Here is a 17,796-nt window from a genome sequence, read left to right on the forward strand (position 1 = left end):
CTCAGCATTGCCGTTTGTATTCAGCAAACATTCACTGGGTGGCCTCCCTGGGCCCTGAGGGTACAGACAGACCGCCCCCCCACCTCCCCGACCCATCTCTTCGGGAACTCCAAGTCCAGAAAGGGAGACAGAGAGAGTGGAACATAAGGTTCAATGTGCTCCATGGTCTGAGAGTAGGGGCGCTGCAGTGGCAGAGCTGGCCCAAGGAGGACCCTGCTTACCATGGGAATGCTGGGCAGGTTCACAGGGCTGGAGCCTGCCCTGCACCTCCCTGAGCTGGGTCAGCCACCAGGAATGAGCAGCCCCGAGCTGGGCACAGAGGATGCCTGACCAAGGGCAGGTGCTTCAGATGGGCTTTGAGGAAGCTGGTTTGGGACCAAGGGCCTCAGGGGAAGAGAGCAGCATGAGAAATGAGGCTTTTAAAAAATTTTAGACTTAATATTTTTTTTCTGATTTCAGTGACTTACGTGCTTGGAAAACTTTTGAAAAATATAAAGAAGTAAAAAATCACCCGTAATTGCGCCACTCAGATAGAACCACTATTAACATTTTGCTGTGTCTTCCAGGTTTTTTTTTTATGCATTTATATACGTTATATATCTTTAAACAAAAATAGTATCATGCTATATACATTATTTTATAAGCTGTTTTTTCTCCCTGCTTACATAGTACGTCATGACATCTTCCCTCGTCATTGCATATAAGTTTGCCATAATGTTTACAGGCTGTGGACGTGCATAACATAGTTCATCAGTCCCCCACAGGTGGACACTTAGGTCATTTCTATTTTTGGGTGGCCATTCTTGTCACTAAATCTCTGCCCACGACCTGGCTATTTCCTTGGGCTCAGTCCCTAGACGTATGGTTGCTGGCTCGAAGGAGTGGCTCTGCCTTCTAGAACAGCCATGCAGGTGCTGACCCTTCCCACAGCTGAGGTGGGAGGAGGTAGCCCAGGCTATGTCCCAATCTAATTCTCTGCCTTGGTTCTTTTCCCTAGGGCTGAACCCGCCAGAACCACCATCTTCCAGTACCCCATGGGCTGGCCACCAATCCAGGAGCTGCCCCCATCCCTGCGGGCACCCCCACCTGGGGGGTGGCCCCTGCAGCCCAGCGTCCAGTGGGGCTGATCTGAGTCCCTTGGCCCTACCTGGCTCCCACCTGGTCAGCTTTCCTATCAGTCACAACAAAGACAAGAACTGGGGAGGCCTCACAGAGCCTCTGAAAGTATTGCTTGGCCTCACTTAGACCCAGGAACCCCTTCCAGGTGCAGCCCTGGTCCCAGCATGGAGCCAGACAGCTGCACCCACCCTCCCTCCCAGGACATGTGAGAAAACGAACTTCCAGATGTGTATAAAGAGCCCGTCACCACCGTGGCTCTGGCTGCACTCCCCTTGCCCTTGGCTTCGGTCTCTGGCCCTAGACGGGGGTGGGCAGGACTGGAATGAGACGAATGCTTCTCCCTTGGGGGCTGGCAGAGGCTTAGCTGGGCAGGATACAGCAGTCTAGCTGTGATGGGACCCTCTGAGAAGTGGCTCCGCCTGCTGGTCCAGCACCGGCAGATTGGCAGCCCCCACATCGCTCGTGCTGAGCGGTGCCAGATGTGCAGGGTGGCACAACTAGGGGCAGGGCGTGAGCCGGCTCTCCACCTTGAGGGCTAAAGAAGTGGGGGTCCCGCAAGGGCAGGCCTTGCACTTGGGAGAGGCCTGTCTGAGCTTCCTAGCCTCTATGGCACTGGGCTGGGCAGGCCCTTGGCCTGGGGGTGGCACAGGGGTCCTTCCGAGGTTTCTGCCCTGGAGGTGCCCTTTGGCCGGCAGAGGTCTCACAGGCGGCTCAAGGTTCTTGGAGCCTCCAGCCCCCAACTCTGCCTCCATTCCTCAGCTCTGCCTCCATTCCCCAACTCTGTCTCCATCCCCAAGTGTACTACAGTTTTAGATTCGGTGCACTCAGGTGGTTGGAGGGGGCATGGCCCTTGGGTTGGAGGTGGGGGCTGCAGGGCCACCTCTGATTCCCCATCCTCCTTTGACCTTCTGCCCTCCCCAAAAATCCCTGCTGAAGGGAGAACTGAGGCCATATCCCAGGGCCCTCTGAGTCTTCAGGCTCCTTATCTGTGAAATGGGCTAATTCTCTGGCCCCTGCAGGTGCAGAGAGGAGCAGAGGCTGGGTTTAGGTCTAAGCTTAGGAGGGTCAGAGGAAGGGATGCAGCAGAAGGCCAGGAGCCTCCTCAGGCCATGCCGGGGAGCAGGAGCCAGGGAGACACCGGTCTCATGCATTCCTCCAGGGGAGGCTTTCTGCCCCTACCTCCACCCTGCCTACAGCCCTGGGCAACCTCAGGAACTAGGGTCAGGTTGGCTGTGTGGCCTCAGGCAGGCGACTGCTATCTCTGAGCACAGGATGCCCCCCACCCCCAGCACCTGAGGGGCCACAGCAGTGACCGAGCCCTGGGTCTCCTGTACAAATTCTTCCCTAACTTCCCAGGAGCGCGTGTACACCAGGGAAGAGTTAGTGCTACATACAGGCCGGGTAGGGGCATGGGGAGGGCAGAGGTGCAGGTGGAGCTGGGAGTTGTCTTCAGAGCCACCGCCAGGCCCTCCACATCCGGGCTACAGCTCCATGCAAGGCCCAGGGTGGCAGGGGGAAATGGTAGGGTCGCCGGCGTCCGGGCCCTGAGGGCACACGCCGACGATGGTGGCCCAGGGAGCCAGCTGACGGAGAAGGGGCTGCAGGCGGCGGCGGGTGTGGACGGGCGCCTGGCGGGGTCTACTTCATGCCGCTGCGCAGTACCTGGTTGGCTGCGATGAGCATGACACTGATGATGAAGGCGATGGCAAAGGCGCAGATGAGACTCTTGCGCACGCATGTCTGGCGGATCTGCTGGTTGGAACAGGCTATGGCCGCCGGGGAGTGGGAGAGATGAGACAGCAAACCAATGGACTCGAGCCATCTGCGCTTGCACACAGACCCAGGAGGGGCTTACCTCATGGGGTGCATGGGGACACCAAGGCTCTGGGCAAGCAAGGAGGTCCCCCATCCCCTCTTCAAACCCCTGGGCTCGCTCCCCCCATGGGGCCCCAGGGGTCTGTCACTCACTCTCCACGTCCACGGGGCACTCCTCAGCTGTCCCCAGGTGGCTCTCCTCCTCCGTCATGATGATGTTCTCAATATCTTTCATGGACAGGTGTTCACAGAAGGTGTCGTAGAGCAGCCGCTTCAGCTCGTCCACTGTCAGCTTCTGCATGTCACACTTGGGCGGGGAGACAGTGCTCGGACCACCACCACAAACACCGTCCTCACCTAGCACCCCACACAAACCCAGATCCTGGGGGACTGGGACCCACTCACCCCATTCCTGAGTCCTCACCTCCCATCTAGGGAGCCCTCTGGGAGGCAAGACATCTAATGGACAGGCCTGGAGTTGTCGCCCCCTTTACAGTGTGAGCCGGGCCATTTGCTGGCCTCAGTGTGGCCCTCCACAGTGTACCCAGCCCTGGGTCCAGCCAGCCAGGATGTACCTTCCAGAAGACAGTGTCAAAGTCGGTTCCATGGAACTTCTCTGGGATCCCCGAGGTGGAAAGCTTGGGTCCCAGAAGGGTCACAAACTCCTCAAAGTCTACTTGGCCATCACCTAGAGTAGGCACAGGGCCAATCAGTGGGCTGGGCCATGTCTGGGCCTGGGCAGGCAGCCTGGGGCCCAAAGGACCGGGGGTGGAGTAACATGGGAGACTCTGATTCCACTCAGAATCCTCCATGGGCTCCCAGCCCCCTGCTGCTTGTCCTGGGTGGGTGTGGGGCCTGAGACTCTCCCCGTCAAAGGAAGTGATGTTTGGGAGGTGAGAACCACCCAGGCTCTGGACTGGAGAGGAGGAGGGGGAGGCTCCATGTGAGATGAAGGGGCAAGGATAAAGCACCACAATTATTCTTAGTAATTTTTCCTTCATAAAATGCCCGGGGCAAATACAACTAAATTAGCAATTGTTAATGCTGGGTGGTGGAAATTAGAGTATGTATTTTCTTCTTTCTACTTTTCTGTATTTTTAAAATTTTTCAGAATAGAGAGTGAGAGAGGCAGACTCTGGCCCCTGGGTGGAGCTGGGTTAGCGCTCTCTGGCCTCAGTTCCCCAGTCTGAGAAATGGGCCCAGGCCTGACCACAACACACTATGGGCTTTGGGGTGGCTCAGAATGGGGGGACAGTGAAAGCCCCAGGGTGGGTTCAGGCCCCAGACGCCACGCCCAGCCCAGATGACGACGCTCAGGCTGGGGGCGGGCGTGCTGGCCTTGCTCACCATCCATGTCCAGCCGCTGGATGATCACCTCGAGCTCCACCTCGTTGGGCATGTAGCCTAGGGAGCGCATGGCTGTGCCCAGTTCCTGCTTGGAGATGAAGCCATTGCCGTCTCGGTCAAACACCTTGAAGGCCTCACGGATCTCTGTGGGGGGGTGCAGAGCAGCCTGGGATCTCAGTCCTGCCCTGACAACCCCTTCCCAGAACCCCTGGATCCAGAACCGGCAGCCTGAGCACGGCACTGAGAATCTACTCCAGGGCCTGCAGAGCTCTGCCCAGAGTCCACCTTTGGTGCTGCATTCCAGAACCTCGAGACAGCAAACCCAGCAACAAAAGTGAGGAGGCACCCACAGCCTCTCTGGCATGCTCGTGATGACCCCGGGGCGGGGGGGTGCAGAAGGCCGCTGAGCTTGCCAGGCCAGAGCTCTGTGAGCTGCGAAAAGCTTCCCTGCCCCATCCTCTGCATCAGGCTGCAATTCCTCCCCAGGCTCAGCTCATTAACACTGTCCAACACTCAATGGTGGCCACGTGAGGCAGCAGCGGCTCCGACTAATGGGCTGACAGCTTGGCAGAGACGGCCTCCTGGAGCCCAAGGTCTGGGGGAAGACAGAGGCGGGGCAGCAGGGCCCAGGCAGACTCAGATGTGGGGAGTCTCCCTCTGCCCCCATTGTACAGAGGGGGAGACTGAGGACCTGGGGGACTCAGGGGTGGGGAGAGTGAAGTAGGCAGGAGCCTGGGATCAAGAAAGTAACTCAATCCGTGACCTTGGGCCAGCCTTGGTCTTAGCCACAGTAAAGTGGGCAGTAATGGTATGGGGGAGTCCCTAGATGGTGCAAATGGTTGATGCACTCAGCTGTTAACCAAAAGGTTGGAGGCTCGAGTCCACTCAGAGTCACCGTGGCAGGAAGGCCTGGGGATCTACTTCCAAAAAATCAGCCTTGAAAATTCTGTGGAGCACAGTTCTACTGTGACACATGTGGGGTCACCATGAGTCAGAGTCAACTTGACGGCAGCTGGTTTAACGATGTTGAAAGGACAAGGGCTTTTTACCAAGGACACCCAGAAACTGTTGGGGAGCCTTCCCCTCTTACCTCCACCTGTTTCTTTGCATGTGAAGCCTTAATTACTACTCAGCCCGGCAGGGTCCTGAAGAGCATTTCTTTCCCAGGGGCCGCCATCCCCTCCCTCAGGAGACTGGCACCAGCCAGGTGCTCAGCCTCAGCCTCCAATCAGAGCCCCAGGGAGGTCCCCTGCCCAGATGGCAACCCTCTTCCGCCGCCTCTGCCGCATCTCCCTGGGAGTCTCCTAATTCACCGGCCAGCCTCCTGGCCTTTGCCTGGGCTGTTCCCCTGGATGGGGCTTCAGCAGGCAGAAGGGAGCTCATGGGTGTATATATGGAAGTACAGGTAGGCAAGATGCCCCACACCGCAGATGGGGAAACTAAGGCCCAGAGAGGGTTGGTGGCTAGCTCAGGGTCAATGTGGAGATTGGCCCAGGCCTGGCCTTAGGGGTCCTTAGGGGTCCTTAGGGGCCCATGAACCCCTGAAACTGCCTGTGGGATCCTGCACATTGAGGTCATTCCTCAATCTCAGAGAAGGTGGTCACGTGTCCCAGGCCACACAGTGAGGCCAAGGCCCCAACCCTCATCATGTTCTCACCTGGCATCCACATACAAGGCCTGAAGGTCAGACTGACTGACATAGAAGTCAAGACAGAGCACTACATCTGAGTTGCCTGGGTTCCCCAGGCCCTCTGACCCTAAACCTGTTCATCCCAGGTGGGACCTGAGAATCTGGCCTTTTAGCCTGTGGCTATGGGGCCAGGAGAGCAGCTGGGCTGGGAAAACTATGAACTTTAGGCCAACTCCCACCTGGAGCTTTACTGGTTGCCGTGGAGGTGGTGAGCTTCCCATCACCAGAGGTGTGTGAATAGAGGCCTAGGATCCACAGAGGCTGCTGAGGGGATTCCAGGCACTGAGAGTCTCTGGGCAGAGATAGAGGCTCTGGCCACATAAGCAGGCATACCCCCGCTTTCTGGCCAGCGGTGTTGCCCCACCTTGGGTGCCCCGAACTCCAGCCCCAGGGCCCCTTCATTGCTGGTGGGCACCAGGGCTATACCCACATATGGGCCTTTGAGAAAGCTGCCTGGAACACTCTGCCCCCACCACAGCAAACTTGGCATCCCGGTTCTCAACCTGGGCAGCACCACCTCTCTGAGGCCCTCCCTGCCTCTGGGCTGACCCCAACCCTCCTCTGGGCTCCCAGGACCCCTGCCTTTCCCTGTCCTCAAACTGACCACCTTGGTCACGAACTAAGTGCCATGAGGGCAAGGCCGGTCGGTCTTGTTCACAGCTGTGTCCCCACTGCCTCCAACAGTGCCCGTTATTCAAGCAGAAACACTTGCTGAATGAATGAATGAATGACTTGGGGAAGCTGGCCCATTCAAGCACATGGGAAATGGAGCTGAGAAGCTCATGTAGCCCTTTGCCTAGAGCCCATTTACTCTTCATTTGCAGACCATTCCAGGAAGGGCAGACATCTGCCCTCCAGCCCCAAGCAGGCAAGAAGCACGAGGGGAGGCTGAGGGGGCTGCTTGTCCCCTTGTCCAGCCCCCCAGGACCTTACCTCCACCCACCCCATGGGCCACCCACTTGTTAGTGGCCATAGAGTCAGCCCCCGACTCATGGCCACCCCATTCACAACAGAACGAAACACTGCCTGGTTCTGCACCATTCCCACAGTCGGCTGCAGATCAGACCATTGTGATCCACAGAGTTTTCATTGGCTGATTTTTGGAAGGAGATTGCCAGGCCTTTCTTCCTAGTACATCTTAGTCTGGAAGCTCTGCTGAAACCTGTTCAACATCATAGCAACAGGCAAGCCTCCCCTGACAGGTGGTGGTTCGCATGAGGTACGTTGGCCAGAATCAAAGCCAGGTCTCCTACATGGAAGGTGAGAATTCCATCCCTAAAACCACCACTGTCGGGAGAGAGAAATCAAGCTGAGGGTGGGTGTTGGCGAACCATCATCTCAGGGTGGAGTGGCCAAGCCTTGGAGCGATGGCAGGAGCTCCAGTGGGAGCTGGCCCCCTCCCCTGCCACAAGCTGGGGTCCAGGCTGTCTCTCCCACCCTGACAGGGGCCGGGTTTGGCTTCCAGAGGCCACAGCTGTTTCAAAAGGAGCCCCTGACCCCCTTCCTGGAGGCCCTGAGGAAATGCACCATTGGGGAAGGGGAAGCCAAAGAATACTGAATGTACCATGGATGGCTAGAGACCAAACAAATCTGTCTTGGAGGAAGTACAGCCAGAGTGCTCCTTAGAAGCGAGGATGGCGAGACTCTGTCTCACGTACTTTGGACATGTTATCAGGAGGGACCAGTCCCTGGAAAAGAACATCATGATTGGTAAAGTAGAGGGTCAGTGAAAAAGAGGGTAACCCTCAATGAGATGGACTGACACAGTGGCTGCAACAATGAGAGCAAACGTAATGATTGCAAGGATGGAGCAGGACCAGGCAAAATTTTGTTCTGTTATATATAAGGTCGCTATGAGTAGGAACCCTCTTGAAGGCACCAAACAACAACAATCTAACCATAGGGGAAGGCAGCGGAGGGTAGGCTAAACTGGGGAGTGTGGTAGCTGGCAGGCCCTGGCGGGCCGTTTCTCAGCAGGGCTCCCCCAAGACCGCCAGGTAAATCCACCTCTCCATCCTTGTGTTCATCCAGCCACACCTCCACGATGCTCATGCTGCCCCACCCCTAGCTGACTCTCACTCATCATGGAGGCCAAGGAGGGAGATGGTTCTAAGTCACACACAGCCAGGTTCAAATCCCAGCTCTCCTATCTGCTAGCTGGGTGACCTGTACAATGGGGCTGCTGGGGGGGACTGAATAAGGAAACAAGGTGTGTAAGTGCTTGGCTGGCCTGGCTCTGAGGTGGACGCTGTATATCAGCCCAGTCTCAGACGGCAGAGCTGGAGGAAAAGGGAGGACTGGGCAAGCTAGCATCCTTCTTGCTGGCACTGGGGCCGGTGCTGGGACGGGAGGCCCAGGCTGGGATTCGGGCTCTGCCGAAGCTGCCGCGTAACCTCGGATGAGGCTCAGGCACCTTGTCTGTGAAATGGGGACGTTATCCCTGATGGCCACCAAGGCCTGAGTGCATTTCCCCAAAAGCCTCGCTCTGGTCCCCACTCTGGGGAAGCCTGTCCTGCTCCCTCTTGGCATGGGGAGGCCTGGTTGGCAGGGCTGCTGGGCTTCCAGGACGACACTGTACCCCATAGGCTGCATTTGGCTTGACACCCCCCAAGTCCCTCCCCAACCTGTGAAGCTGTGTCAGGCATGAGCCCCCGGCAGGCCCCATAGGATGCAGCCTCTGTTAGGGAGCCAGAGTCGGGGGGGTGCCCATGGACTCCAGGTTACTGGGTCGGGGGGCAGCGTCTGTCCCCTGGAGTGCTGTGCTCTCCACAGCACTGGTGCCACACCCCACACCTGGCCTCCCAGAGCCTCTGGCCTGCAAAGAGGCAGCTGCTGTACTTGCAGGGAATAGGGGCAATAAAGGGGCTTCACTTGGCCCGAAGGCCCTCATTTGTCCACTCTCAATCCAAGCTCCACTGTCCGACTGAGCAGGCAAAGTGCCACCCCTAAGACCCTGCCCTGGTGGTTGTCTGCCTCTTTCCCCCTCTTGCTAGCAGCCACCCCATTCCCACCCTTGGGTGCTCAAGTCCACTAGTAGCGCTGGGGCCAGCCTCATACTCCTACAGGCCCTGGTGATCTCTGCTGTGTGCATATTCCACAGCTATAGAGGAGGGTGGTGAAGAGGGAGTCTAGGAGAGCCTGTGTCGATCCCTCATGGGGGCCGGGCAGGCTTCGGGCCAGCTCTGCCCAGCCGTGCCCACCCGAGGCTCCCCAGGGCCACAGGTCCCCAATCTTCAAGGCCCTTGACACCAGCTTGCACTTCTCTCTCGGCCTCCCACACACCTGCATCCCTGCCTCATGGGCCTTCCTTGGTCCCTACACACTCCAGGCTCAGTCCTCCTTGTCCCCCTGCTGCCATGTCCGTGGCCCCAAGCCCCCACTGTGTGCCAGGCGCCGTGCTCAGTACTTCCACCACATCCCCTGAAGCCAGCCCCACAGAGGGGCAATGTCGGCCTCCTTTTACAGATGGGGAAACCGAGGCTCGATGAGGCAAGCAATGGCCCAAGGTCACTCCATGAGTCCAGGGTGCAGACCCTTGAACTCAGCACTGCCTGGCTGGGACACTCTTGTCCTAACCCTGCACCACCCCCCGAGACCTCCTCCCACTCGATCAAGTGAACTGCCCCCTGGATTTCTGCGGCATATGCTGTCTGCAGCATTTCATCCCAAGCTGCTGGGCTCCCTCTTCTTGGCACGTGTGGCATGGCTCCCCCACTGATGGACGTCCTCCCAGCAAAGGGCCTGAGTCTTACCCACACTGCCCTGGGGCAGGAGCATTAATGGGGCACCGGGGAGGCAGAGAAGGCAGGGTCCTCATAGGGGACTTGTGCCAGGGCTGGCCACCCTCTCCACCCAGCCATGGCAATCAAGGTCCACAGGGGACCTGGGGGCTGTAGAGGCTTGGTCTCTTGGGAGGAGGGTTTTGGGGGTATCTGCAGCCAAGAAGGGGTTGGGTTGTGGAGAATTTCTCACCCTCATCCGTAGCAGCCCAGGGTCCAGAAGATGGATGGGGGATGTTGTGGGGGAATGTCCAGGTCTCTGCCTGCCCCCCAGCCCCTGCCTGCCTGCCCTAAGGAGGGCCTGCCCTTCAGATGCCCCCTGCACCAGGGCCCCTCTCCTCTCCACGGGCCAGAAGAAGAGGACGGGAGGGAAGCAGGGAGTGTGTTTGGTGTGGCTGGTGACTAACACTGCTGGGTTCCTGCCAGCATGTCCACCACGAGGCCCAAAGGGAGCCGCAGCCTCCTTGCCCCTGCGCCACCTGTCCCATGCCCCACTCACCCCTGCACCCTGGCCTCCTTGCAGCTTCCCCTCTTCCACATGGTCTGCACCCCAGGGCTGAGGGATCAGAAGAAGAGGGACCCAGTGAGGTCCAGAGTGAGGGTACCAGGGCCATGGTGGGGGTAGCTTGGAGCAAAGGGAGGGAATGAAGTGGGGGGCACAGTGACATGCTAACCCTTGCTCAAGTGACCGGGAGGAAGGGCTGGATGAGGGGCTATGGAGGGGGAAACTGGTGGGAGGTTTGGGAGTGGCCCAGGGCAGGAGGTGACAAAGGTAGGGAAGAGATGGCTGGGGCCCCATCCCCTGCCCTCTCGCCTTCATCACACCCTCTCCTTTCCCCAGGCCCTGGACAACTGGCTTCCACCCAGCCAGGCAGGGGCTTGGGCTTTGGGGACCAGTGATGAACCAGTCAGGCCATGAGCACCCATCCACCTACCTGCCGACAGCAAACACAGACCCTTTCTTTGGCTCTCCCCACATCCAGGGGCTTGTGGGGGACTTGGTGAGGAGCAGGTGGCTTGTGGACTGTGGTGCAGTGTGGGTGGGTGGTGGGTGGGGGAACACTGTCTTCTCCTTCTGGATCTTCCCACAACGCAGTCTGACTCCCCCAAGATCTGCCCCCACCACAGCTCCAGGATGGGGGGGGGTGTTCAGCCCTTCATGCTGCCCTCCAACACTTATCATCATGCCTGACTGTGCTCACATCTCAGCTATACCCCCAACAGTGGTCCTGAAGAACACCCTGGATCTCAGAGGACCCCCTGGAGCCAAGGTACCTAGGTAGGCCCAACCCCCAGGCGGTCTCGGCCCCTCCCCCAACGGCAGACAACCAGATCCCAAGGGGCAAGGCTCCCATGAGCCCAGAGCCCCCTCTCCACACGGGGCCAGGAGGTTTGGGGGAGGGGAAACAGCACTTCCCTCCAACCCAGCATAGGCCAAGCCAGGCAGGCCCCAGGGGTCTTTCTGCCCCCGCCCCAGGACACCCCTGGCCAAGAACCCCTAGCCTTGTCCTCCGCTTTGATCTCCTAGCCCACTACCTGAGGCTCCTGCTCATGTCTTGGAGATGGAGGAGCTGAAGGTGTCTGGGTCCCAGCCCTCCGCCTTTCCCTCCCAGGCTTGGCTGTCGCCTTTCCCTTCCAGGCTTAGTTATCGCGACCCAGCCGCCCAATCCAGCCACTTGTTGTCGCCACCGCCTCCCGGGCCGCCTTCCCAGCGCTCTAGGCTGGGGGTCCCCGCAGGGCTGCGGGGAAGGGGCTTCGGCTGTAGGAGGGGCTGGGGGTGGCCCCGGGCAAGAGCTGGGCAGTCGCCCTCTCGGCTTCTCCCGCTGCCTGAGCAGATTGAATTTTTAAAGCGACACGAGCAGAATGTCAATGCGAGCGCAGAACCGCGGGCTGGCGCCGCGTAGGGGATCGAGATGCGGGTGCTTCGGCGCGTGGGGCGCAGCTCGAACCCCGGCCCGGCCCGCCGCGCTGCCGCACTGTCACCGCGGTCGCGCGGCCCCGTGACCCTGCTGCGGGGCGGGCAAGTTTCCGCAGGGCAAGATAACCCGCGGGCAGGGGCTGAGCCACTCCCTCCGCCACTGCGACCCCCAACGCGGCGCCCAGGGTGCGAGCTGGTCCTGCCTCGCGCGCAGCTGCACCGGGAGCGTGCACCTGCACCCGGTACCTGCGGCCAGCCCCCCGACCCGGCGCCCCTGCCGAGCTCCACCTGGGCATACAGGTAGGAGGGCCGGCGGCGGCGGGGTCCCGGCGGCGAACTCACCCTCCAGCTCGTCTTCGGGGATGTCCACGGGGCGCTGCTCCGACAGCAGGTTGGGCACGGTGTAGATGCCCCGGTACATCAACGCCGCCGTCACCGGGTGGAACGGCATCTTGGAGCTCGGCGCCCGCCCGCCCGCCGCAAACTTTGAGGCCGGGGCTCATGGGCCGCCGGCGGCCCCGGGGGCAGCTGGAGCGGGCGGGGCGCGAGGCGGCGGCGGGCGGCGGCGGCGGAGGCGGGGGGTGTCCTCCCGGGGGCCTAGCGCCCCCGCGCCCCGGGCTGCGGGTTCATGGCTGCCCTCCTAGTCGGGCTCCCGGCCGGGCCCCGCAGGGCGGCGGGGGCGGCGCCGCTCGGGCCTCCCGCTCAGCGCCGCGCCCTCACTTCGGTGGCCCGCGCGCTCCGCCACTCGCAGCCCGCTAGTTCGCTCGCCGGCGCGGCTGCCGGCCCGCCCGCCGCTCCGGCCCTGAGCTGCCTGGTCGAGCTCGCCGCCCGGTCTGCTGTGCGCGCCGGCTGCGCTCCCGCCTCCCGCGCCCGCCCCCTCCGCTCCCCGCCCCGCCCGCCGCCGGCCCCTGAGCGGCCGCCCCGAGCCCGCCGGCGTCTGCTCCCCCCGGCCCGGCTCCCCTGCCCCGGGCGGCTACCGCAGATGGCGTGCCCCCAAGTCTGCAGCCGCCAGGACAGAGTAGGGGAGGTTGGGGGTGGGGCCCTTGCTTCGGGCCCCCGGGCCTGCCCCGCCACGAGCTGAGAGCGGAGACCTGAGGCCCAAAGAGTTGGGGGAGGTGAGGACGATCCCAGGCGCCCGGATCCTCGAGGAGAATCACAGCGCGGGGAATGGCTCCAAGGTGGGGAAACTGAGGCTGAGAGAGAGGGCGTTGACCAAGGTCATGAGGTAGAGGCGGCAGCGGGAGGGGGACCGGCCTGGGGCCAGCTCCTCTGCTCTATGACTGCGACCCTGCTCTTCTGGGTCTGCCGAGCAGCTGCCCTGCCCCCTTGCATGGGGGACCCCAGCCATGGATCCTCCCCAAAGCCCAATCACTCAGCCTGCAGAGGAGAAGGCAGCATCTGTCTCTGGGCCTGGGGCAGTGAGGGATCCAGATGCCACCAATGCTTTCTCTGCTTTGTGGGGCTGGTTTGGAGGCCTGTCCGTTCACACAGCTGCAGTTCACACAGCTGCAGGTTAGACCTCCTGTGTGTGCATAGGGCTCACCCCAGACCTGGGAGCAGGAGTGCGCACGGGGCAGGGGGTCGTCTACGGGAGCAGCATGTGTGCTTTATCTGTTACCCACCAGAGATGTGCGTGCCATCGGCTGTGTGGACATGTGTTTTCAAGTCCGCATGCAGATGGCTGTGTGCTGGGAGTGTGTGCAGACACCTGTGTGTGCCAAGGCTGTGAGCTGGTAGGGAGGGATGCACAGAAGCCCAGGGTTGAGCCTGTGAGGGGTAGGAATGGTGTGCAGGCCCTTGGGCTGGTAGGGTCACGGACAAGTGTACAGAGGTGTGTATATTTGTGGGGGAGGGGTGATTCTATGGCCCCACCCTGGAACCCCTATTGGAACCACCTTCCTGCCCCCTTTGGTCCAATCAGCCAAAGGCCCCAGGGGGAAAGCTGATTGCCACCGTCCTACCCTGCCCTGCCCTTCCCGAGCTGATTACATTTTTCTGCTTGTTCCTGCTTTTGTGGATGATTACTCTCAGCCCTATCTTGGAGCCTGGGGAGAGGGGCTCAGTGAGAGTTGGCAGCCTGGCCAGGCTGGGCTAGACCTCCCAGCACTTCCCAGGCACTGCCCTGGAGGGAGCTCCCAGCAGATCCATGACCTGCAGGGGAGCTGGGAAGAACTCCAGCCCTCTCTCTGTGTCTCCCAGGCCTCTATGCACCCACTGGGTGCCATGAAGACCTGGGGCTGGGAGTGTGAGAGGCCCCAGAAAAGTTCCTATGTCAAACGTCTGCTCCTCGGCCTGCCATTCTGCCATCGGTGCCGAACGCTTTGCACTCCCTCGGGGTTTGTGGTGGAGCAGAGGAAGAAGGAACTGGCTCAGAGGCAGGCCCAACCAGGGCCTCCTGTGTCTGTCATCTCCTAGTCACGCCCCTTAGCCTTCCAGGGCCTTAATTTCCACCTCTGTAACCGGGGCAGCTGGCAGCCGTGAGGATGAGGTGATGAGGTGTTGGGATGTATGAGAGGTGCCTGGCAGTGCCTCCCCACACCTCTTGCAAGTTTTTTATTAGCATGAAATCCCCTGGGGAATATGAATTAATAATAATTACAGCTGCCGTGTATTGATTGAAAGCCAAGCAGTGACAGCTCATTCCTCTGGTGTTTACTGTGTGTCTGGGATTCGGTGAGCAGGGCAGCCCGGCTCTAAATCAGACCCCTGGGCTGAAGAGGAGGGCAGGAGCCTGCTGAGGGGCTGGTGGGAAACCCAGCTCCCAGCGACTTCCTGGGAGGCTGCAGAGGATCAGGTTGGCGCTTGCCCAGCAGAGGGGCAGCTCCTGCCGTGTCCCCTGTGGCTCTGGCCTTGCTATCCAGGCAGGAAGTTTTTAAAGGAATGAGCTACAACAGCTCCTGAGATAAATGAAGCAAAAATGAAGGGGGGAACCTACAGGTCTGGTCCTGTGAATCCGAGGGGAAGCATGACATGGGCAGACATGGGCCTCAGGCTCCCCTAGGACCTTGGCTTCCATCTGTGGCCAAGGGACACAATGCCCACCTAGAGACCAGGGTGCTCCCTGGGGCAGGTTCTGTCGGCTCAGAGGGATCTCTGGGGCCAGGGCCCACCTGGGAGTTACAGTACCAAGGTTATGGTGCACGCCACTGCTTGGTCTGTCCCTGTCACCCTGATCCCCCGGGGACTCAGGCCAGTCCCTGTCCTCCTCCCTGGTGCAAAGCCATGGCCTGCGGGACTGCCCATCCGCACCACATTTCCACATGCCACCTGGGCTGTGCATGCAACCTGCTGATTCCCCTGCACCTGGGACAGCCGTGGGGATCCCCCTTCATAGAGGAGGACACCCAGCTCGGAGCAGAAGGGACGAGGCTGGGTCACACAACCACAGGAGGCAGAACTGGGGTTGGAGCCCATGGCAGGGAGGGGAGCCAAGCTCTCCCTGCCCTTCCAGGCTCCTCTCGAATGCTGCCTCCTCTGGGAGCTGCCTAGACCCCAGCAGAGTGGAGGCCTCTGCCTTCTCCCCCTCCTTCTCCTCCCCCTCTGCCTTCTACCGCTGAGCTTCACAGTTCATTGGGCAGCACCTGGGTACCAGGTGCTGTAAGCCAGGCCGGGAGTCAGAGGACAGGGGGCACTACGCATGCCTGCTGCTCACAGAGGAAGAGCCACGGGGCTGGGCAGTGGCTCATTCTGCCTGAAGGGGGAGGACAGTTTTTACAGAGGAGGAAGGACTTGAAAAGTCTCTGGACATGGGGTAGAGGAGGCTATGGGGTAGAATAACTCTGTATGAAGAACCCAGAGCTTGCTGTGTGACCTTGGATGTCTTAGTCTCTGTAAGCCTCAGTTTACCCACCTATTAAACAGGAACACATTATAAGATCCTGCACGTGAAGTGCTCGGAGGTCAGGGCTCGGATCTCCGTGGCAACTATAATGAGCTGGGGGCTCCAAGAGAGGAGCCAGGGTTGGCAAAAGCTCTGAGGTGTGAGAGGACCATTCTCAGCTCAGGAGGGCAGGGTCTAGGTCTGTGCCCTCCAGACTCCCGATGCCTGCCACAGGGCAGGGCTTGGGAAGGTAGCAGGGCCTGGATGAACACCTGCCACATGAATGAATGAAGGAATGAATGAACAAACGCTGTCTGCCCGCTGGCATTGTGGCCCTGTCCTCTCTTCTGCACGTCACAGGGGAGCAGATGGCGTGATTGCAGGGTGTGAATTATGTCTGTCGCTCCCCCATCTGGGGAAGGAGCTGCTGCCGTCACACTGCACTCCCCGGGGTGCCCACTTGGAAACTCATGGCCTGAGGGCCCCGCCCAAGGGGGTCTGCCCAGACCTTGCCCCTAGTCCTTGGCTCTGGGGTTGAAACACTGGGAAAGGTGACCTGCTGACACGTGCGACTCTGAGAGGATCCATCAAGTGGCAGGAGGACAGGAGGTAAAGTGGGGACCACCCTGTCCAGAGGCTGGACCCATCCTTTCTTGAAACAGAAGCCCTCTCCCAGCCGGAGGCCTTGCCTCCCAAAGCCAGCATCCTCTCTCTGCCATGTTCAGTACCAGGGAGAGCTCCTCCGGGCCTGGAAAGCCTGGCATGGCAATAAGGAAACCCATTGCTTGGAGAAGGAAATCAAGGTGGAGGGAGTGAGAGTACGGAGCACAAGGTCATGCCAGCCCTGCCTGAGCTGGGGCACCCTTTGGGGGAGAAGGTACAAGGCAGCCAGGAGGGGCTGGAGAGAAGGTGTTCAGGTAGGACAGCTGCTCTGGCCTCTGCTCCTTGGCTAGGGAACAATAATATTGTTCCCAAATTCCCTGCAGACAGTGTCGGAAGTGAATAAAATATTCATTGTCCAAGCAAGCTCACGCAGTCACTTGATGAATAATAGAATTTATAGACTCGAGAACACAGACGGACTGGGTGGGGGATGTGGGCTGGAGCCCAGGGGTCCCTGTCTGTCCTGATCCCTGCTCTGGCCACCCCCTTGGAGTCCTCAGACACCCAGCTCCTACAGGTAATAGGGTAGAGAGGACAGAGCAGGGAACCGGATCAGCAACTTGAGGATGGACAAAGAGCACTGGACTTGGAGTCTGGTGTGGCTGGCACATAGCCTGACTGCAGTTCCCAGCTCAGTGCCTGACTGTGGCGCCTCTCCTGGCCTCAGTTTCTTACCTTGTAGAAGGGGGTTGCTGCTGGGATCTGATGAGATGGTGAAGGGAACAGTGCCTGGTGCCACTGCTCCTGCCACGCACAGTGCTTGAGATGCATTGCTGAGGCTGGACCTTTTGGGCCTCCTTCTCCAGCCTCCTTTCCCTTCCTCCTGGGCTGCAGCTGCCCCCACCGCCCCCCCCCCCCGCTCCCCACTCCCCAGGGCTCCTCCTGGGCTGTTCTAGATGGAGCTGGAAGGCAGGGAGAGGCCTGCCACAGAAGCAGAAAAGCTTCTAGCCCTCAAGACAGGGTTTGATATCCATGACTGCAAAACTTGGGCCCAGGAGAGACGCACAGGCCAGGATGTGTGAACGTTTACAATCACAGGCCCTGCCCCTAGAGACTCGGCTCCCACTGGTCTGGGGTGGGGCCTGGAGATTCCAAGGTGCAGCCAGGGTTGAGAGCCACCCTTCCAGAGGAAGGAGACCTAGTGGGGGAAACTCTGGGGCAGGGTGAGGGGAGCCTGGAAATCCCAGAGATCCCTGCTCCTGGTCCCCTTTGGCCCTCAATCTACTCCTCTGGGAAGTGGGTGCCTGTACCCAGGGCATGGTGAGGTTGGAGGCTGGGAGGCTCCCCAGGGATCAGGACCTGTACAGATGGGAAGGAGGATGATGGGTCGAGGACCTGACCCTTGCTGTAGGCCCACTTCCTGAGTGACAGCTGGCAGGAGACAAGGTACAAGGCAGCTCCCAATTGTCCTCAGTCTATTGCCCCTGACCACATGCTTCTGGACCTGCCTGGAGTGGCCTCTCCCCCAGAAGAGGCTCCATCTCTGGCTGGCCAGACTTCACTGGGGCTGGGGGATGCAGTCACCTCTCCTTGCCTGGCTGGGTCTCACCACCTCTGGGGTGGGTGGGGTCGAGATCCTACAGGGCCCCAGGGGCCTGTCCCTTCTGCTCTGCACGGCTCTGTGTGACATAAGGGCTTGTGTGTG

The 17,796-nt window shown here is 60.1% G+C and overlaps 2 protein-coding genes across 6 annotated transcripts in view; one reads left to right on the top strand and one right to left on the bottom strand.

The window, feature by feature from the left end:
* Nucleotides 1–1,385, top strand: part of ZMAT5 (zinc finger matrin-type 5) — a 28,824-nt gene extending 27,439 nt beyond the window's left edge. For all 4 annotated transcript variants that reach the window (XM_010598751.3, XM_023559252.2, XM_023559253.2 and 1 more), the window contains one exon: nt 998–1,385. In XM_010598751.3, the coding sequence (XP_010597053.1) occupies nt 998–1,127 (130 nt within the window). In that variant the 3' untranslated portion in view covers nt 1,128–1,385. The remainder of the gene's footprint in view (nt 1–997) is intronic.
* CABP7 (calcium binding protein 7) lies at nt 507–12,131 on the bottom strand. 2 transcript variants are annotated; one of them, XM_003419072.4, is made up of 5 exons: nt 12,011–12,131; nt 4,282–4,425; nt 3,510–3,622; nt 3,088–3,241; nt 507–2,885 (listed from the first exon to the last, which is right to left on the bottom strand). In XM_003419072.4, the coding sequence occupies exons 1-5, from the start codon at nt 12,117–12,119 to the stop codon at nt 2,758–2,760; spliced, it is 648 nt and encodes a 215-aa protein (XP_003419120.1). In that variant the 5' UTR covers nt 12,120–12,131; the 3' UTR covers nt 507–2,757. The 2 variants fall into 2 exon arrangements, with proteins under 2 accessions (XP_003419120.1, XP_023415019.1); XM_023559251.2 differs by lacking the exon at nt 12,011–12,131 and having other exon boundaries at nt 4,282–5,207.
* Between the last annotated feature and the right edge of the window lie 5,665 nt (nt 12,132–17,796).

Source organism: Loxodonta africana, chromosome 19 (assembly GCF_030014295.1).
Source record: "Loxodonta africana isolate mLoxAfr1 chromosome 19, mLoxAfr1.hap2, whole genome shotgun sequence".
Lineage (NCBI taxonomy): Eukaryota > Metazoa > Chordata > Mammalia > Proboscidea > Elephantidae > Loxodonta > Loxodonta africana.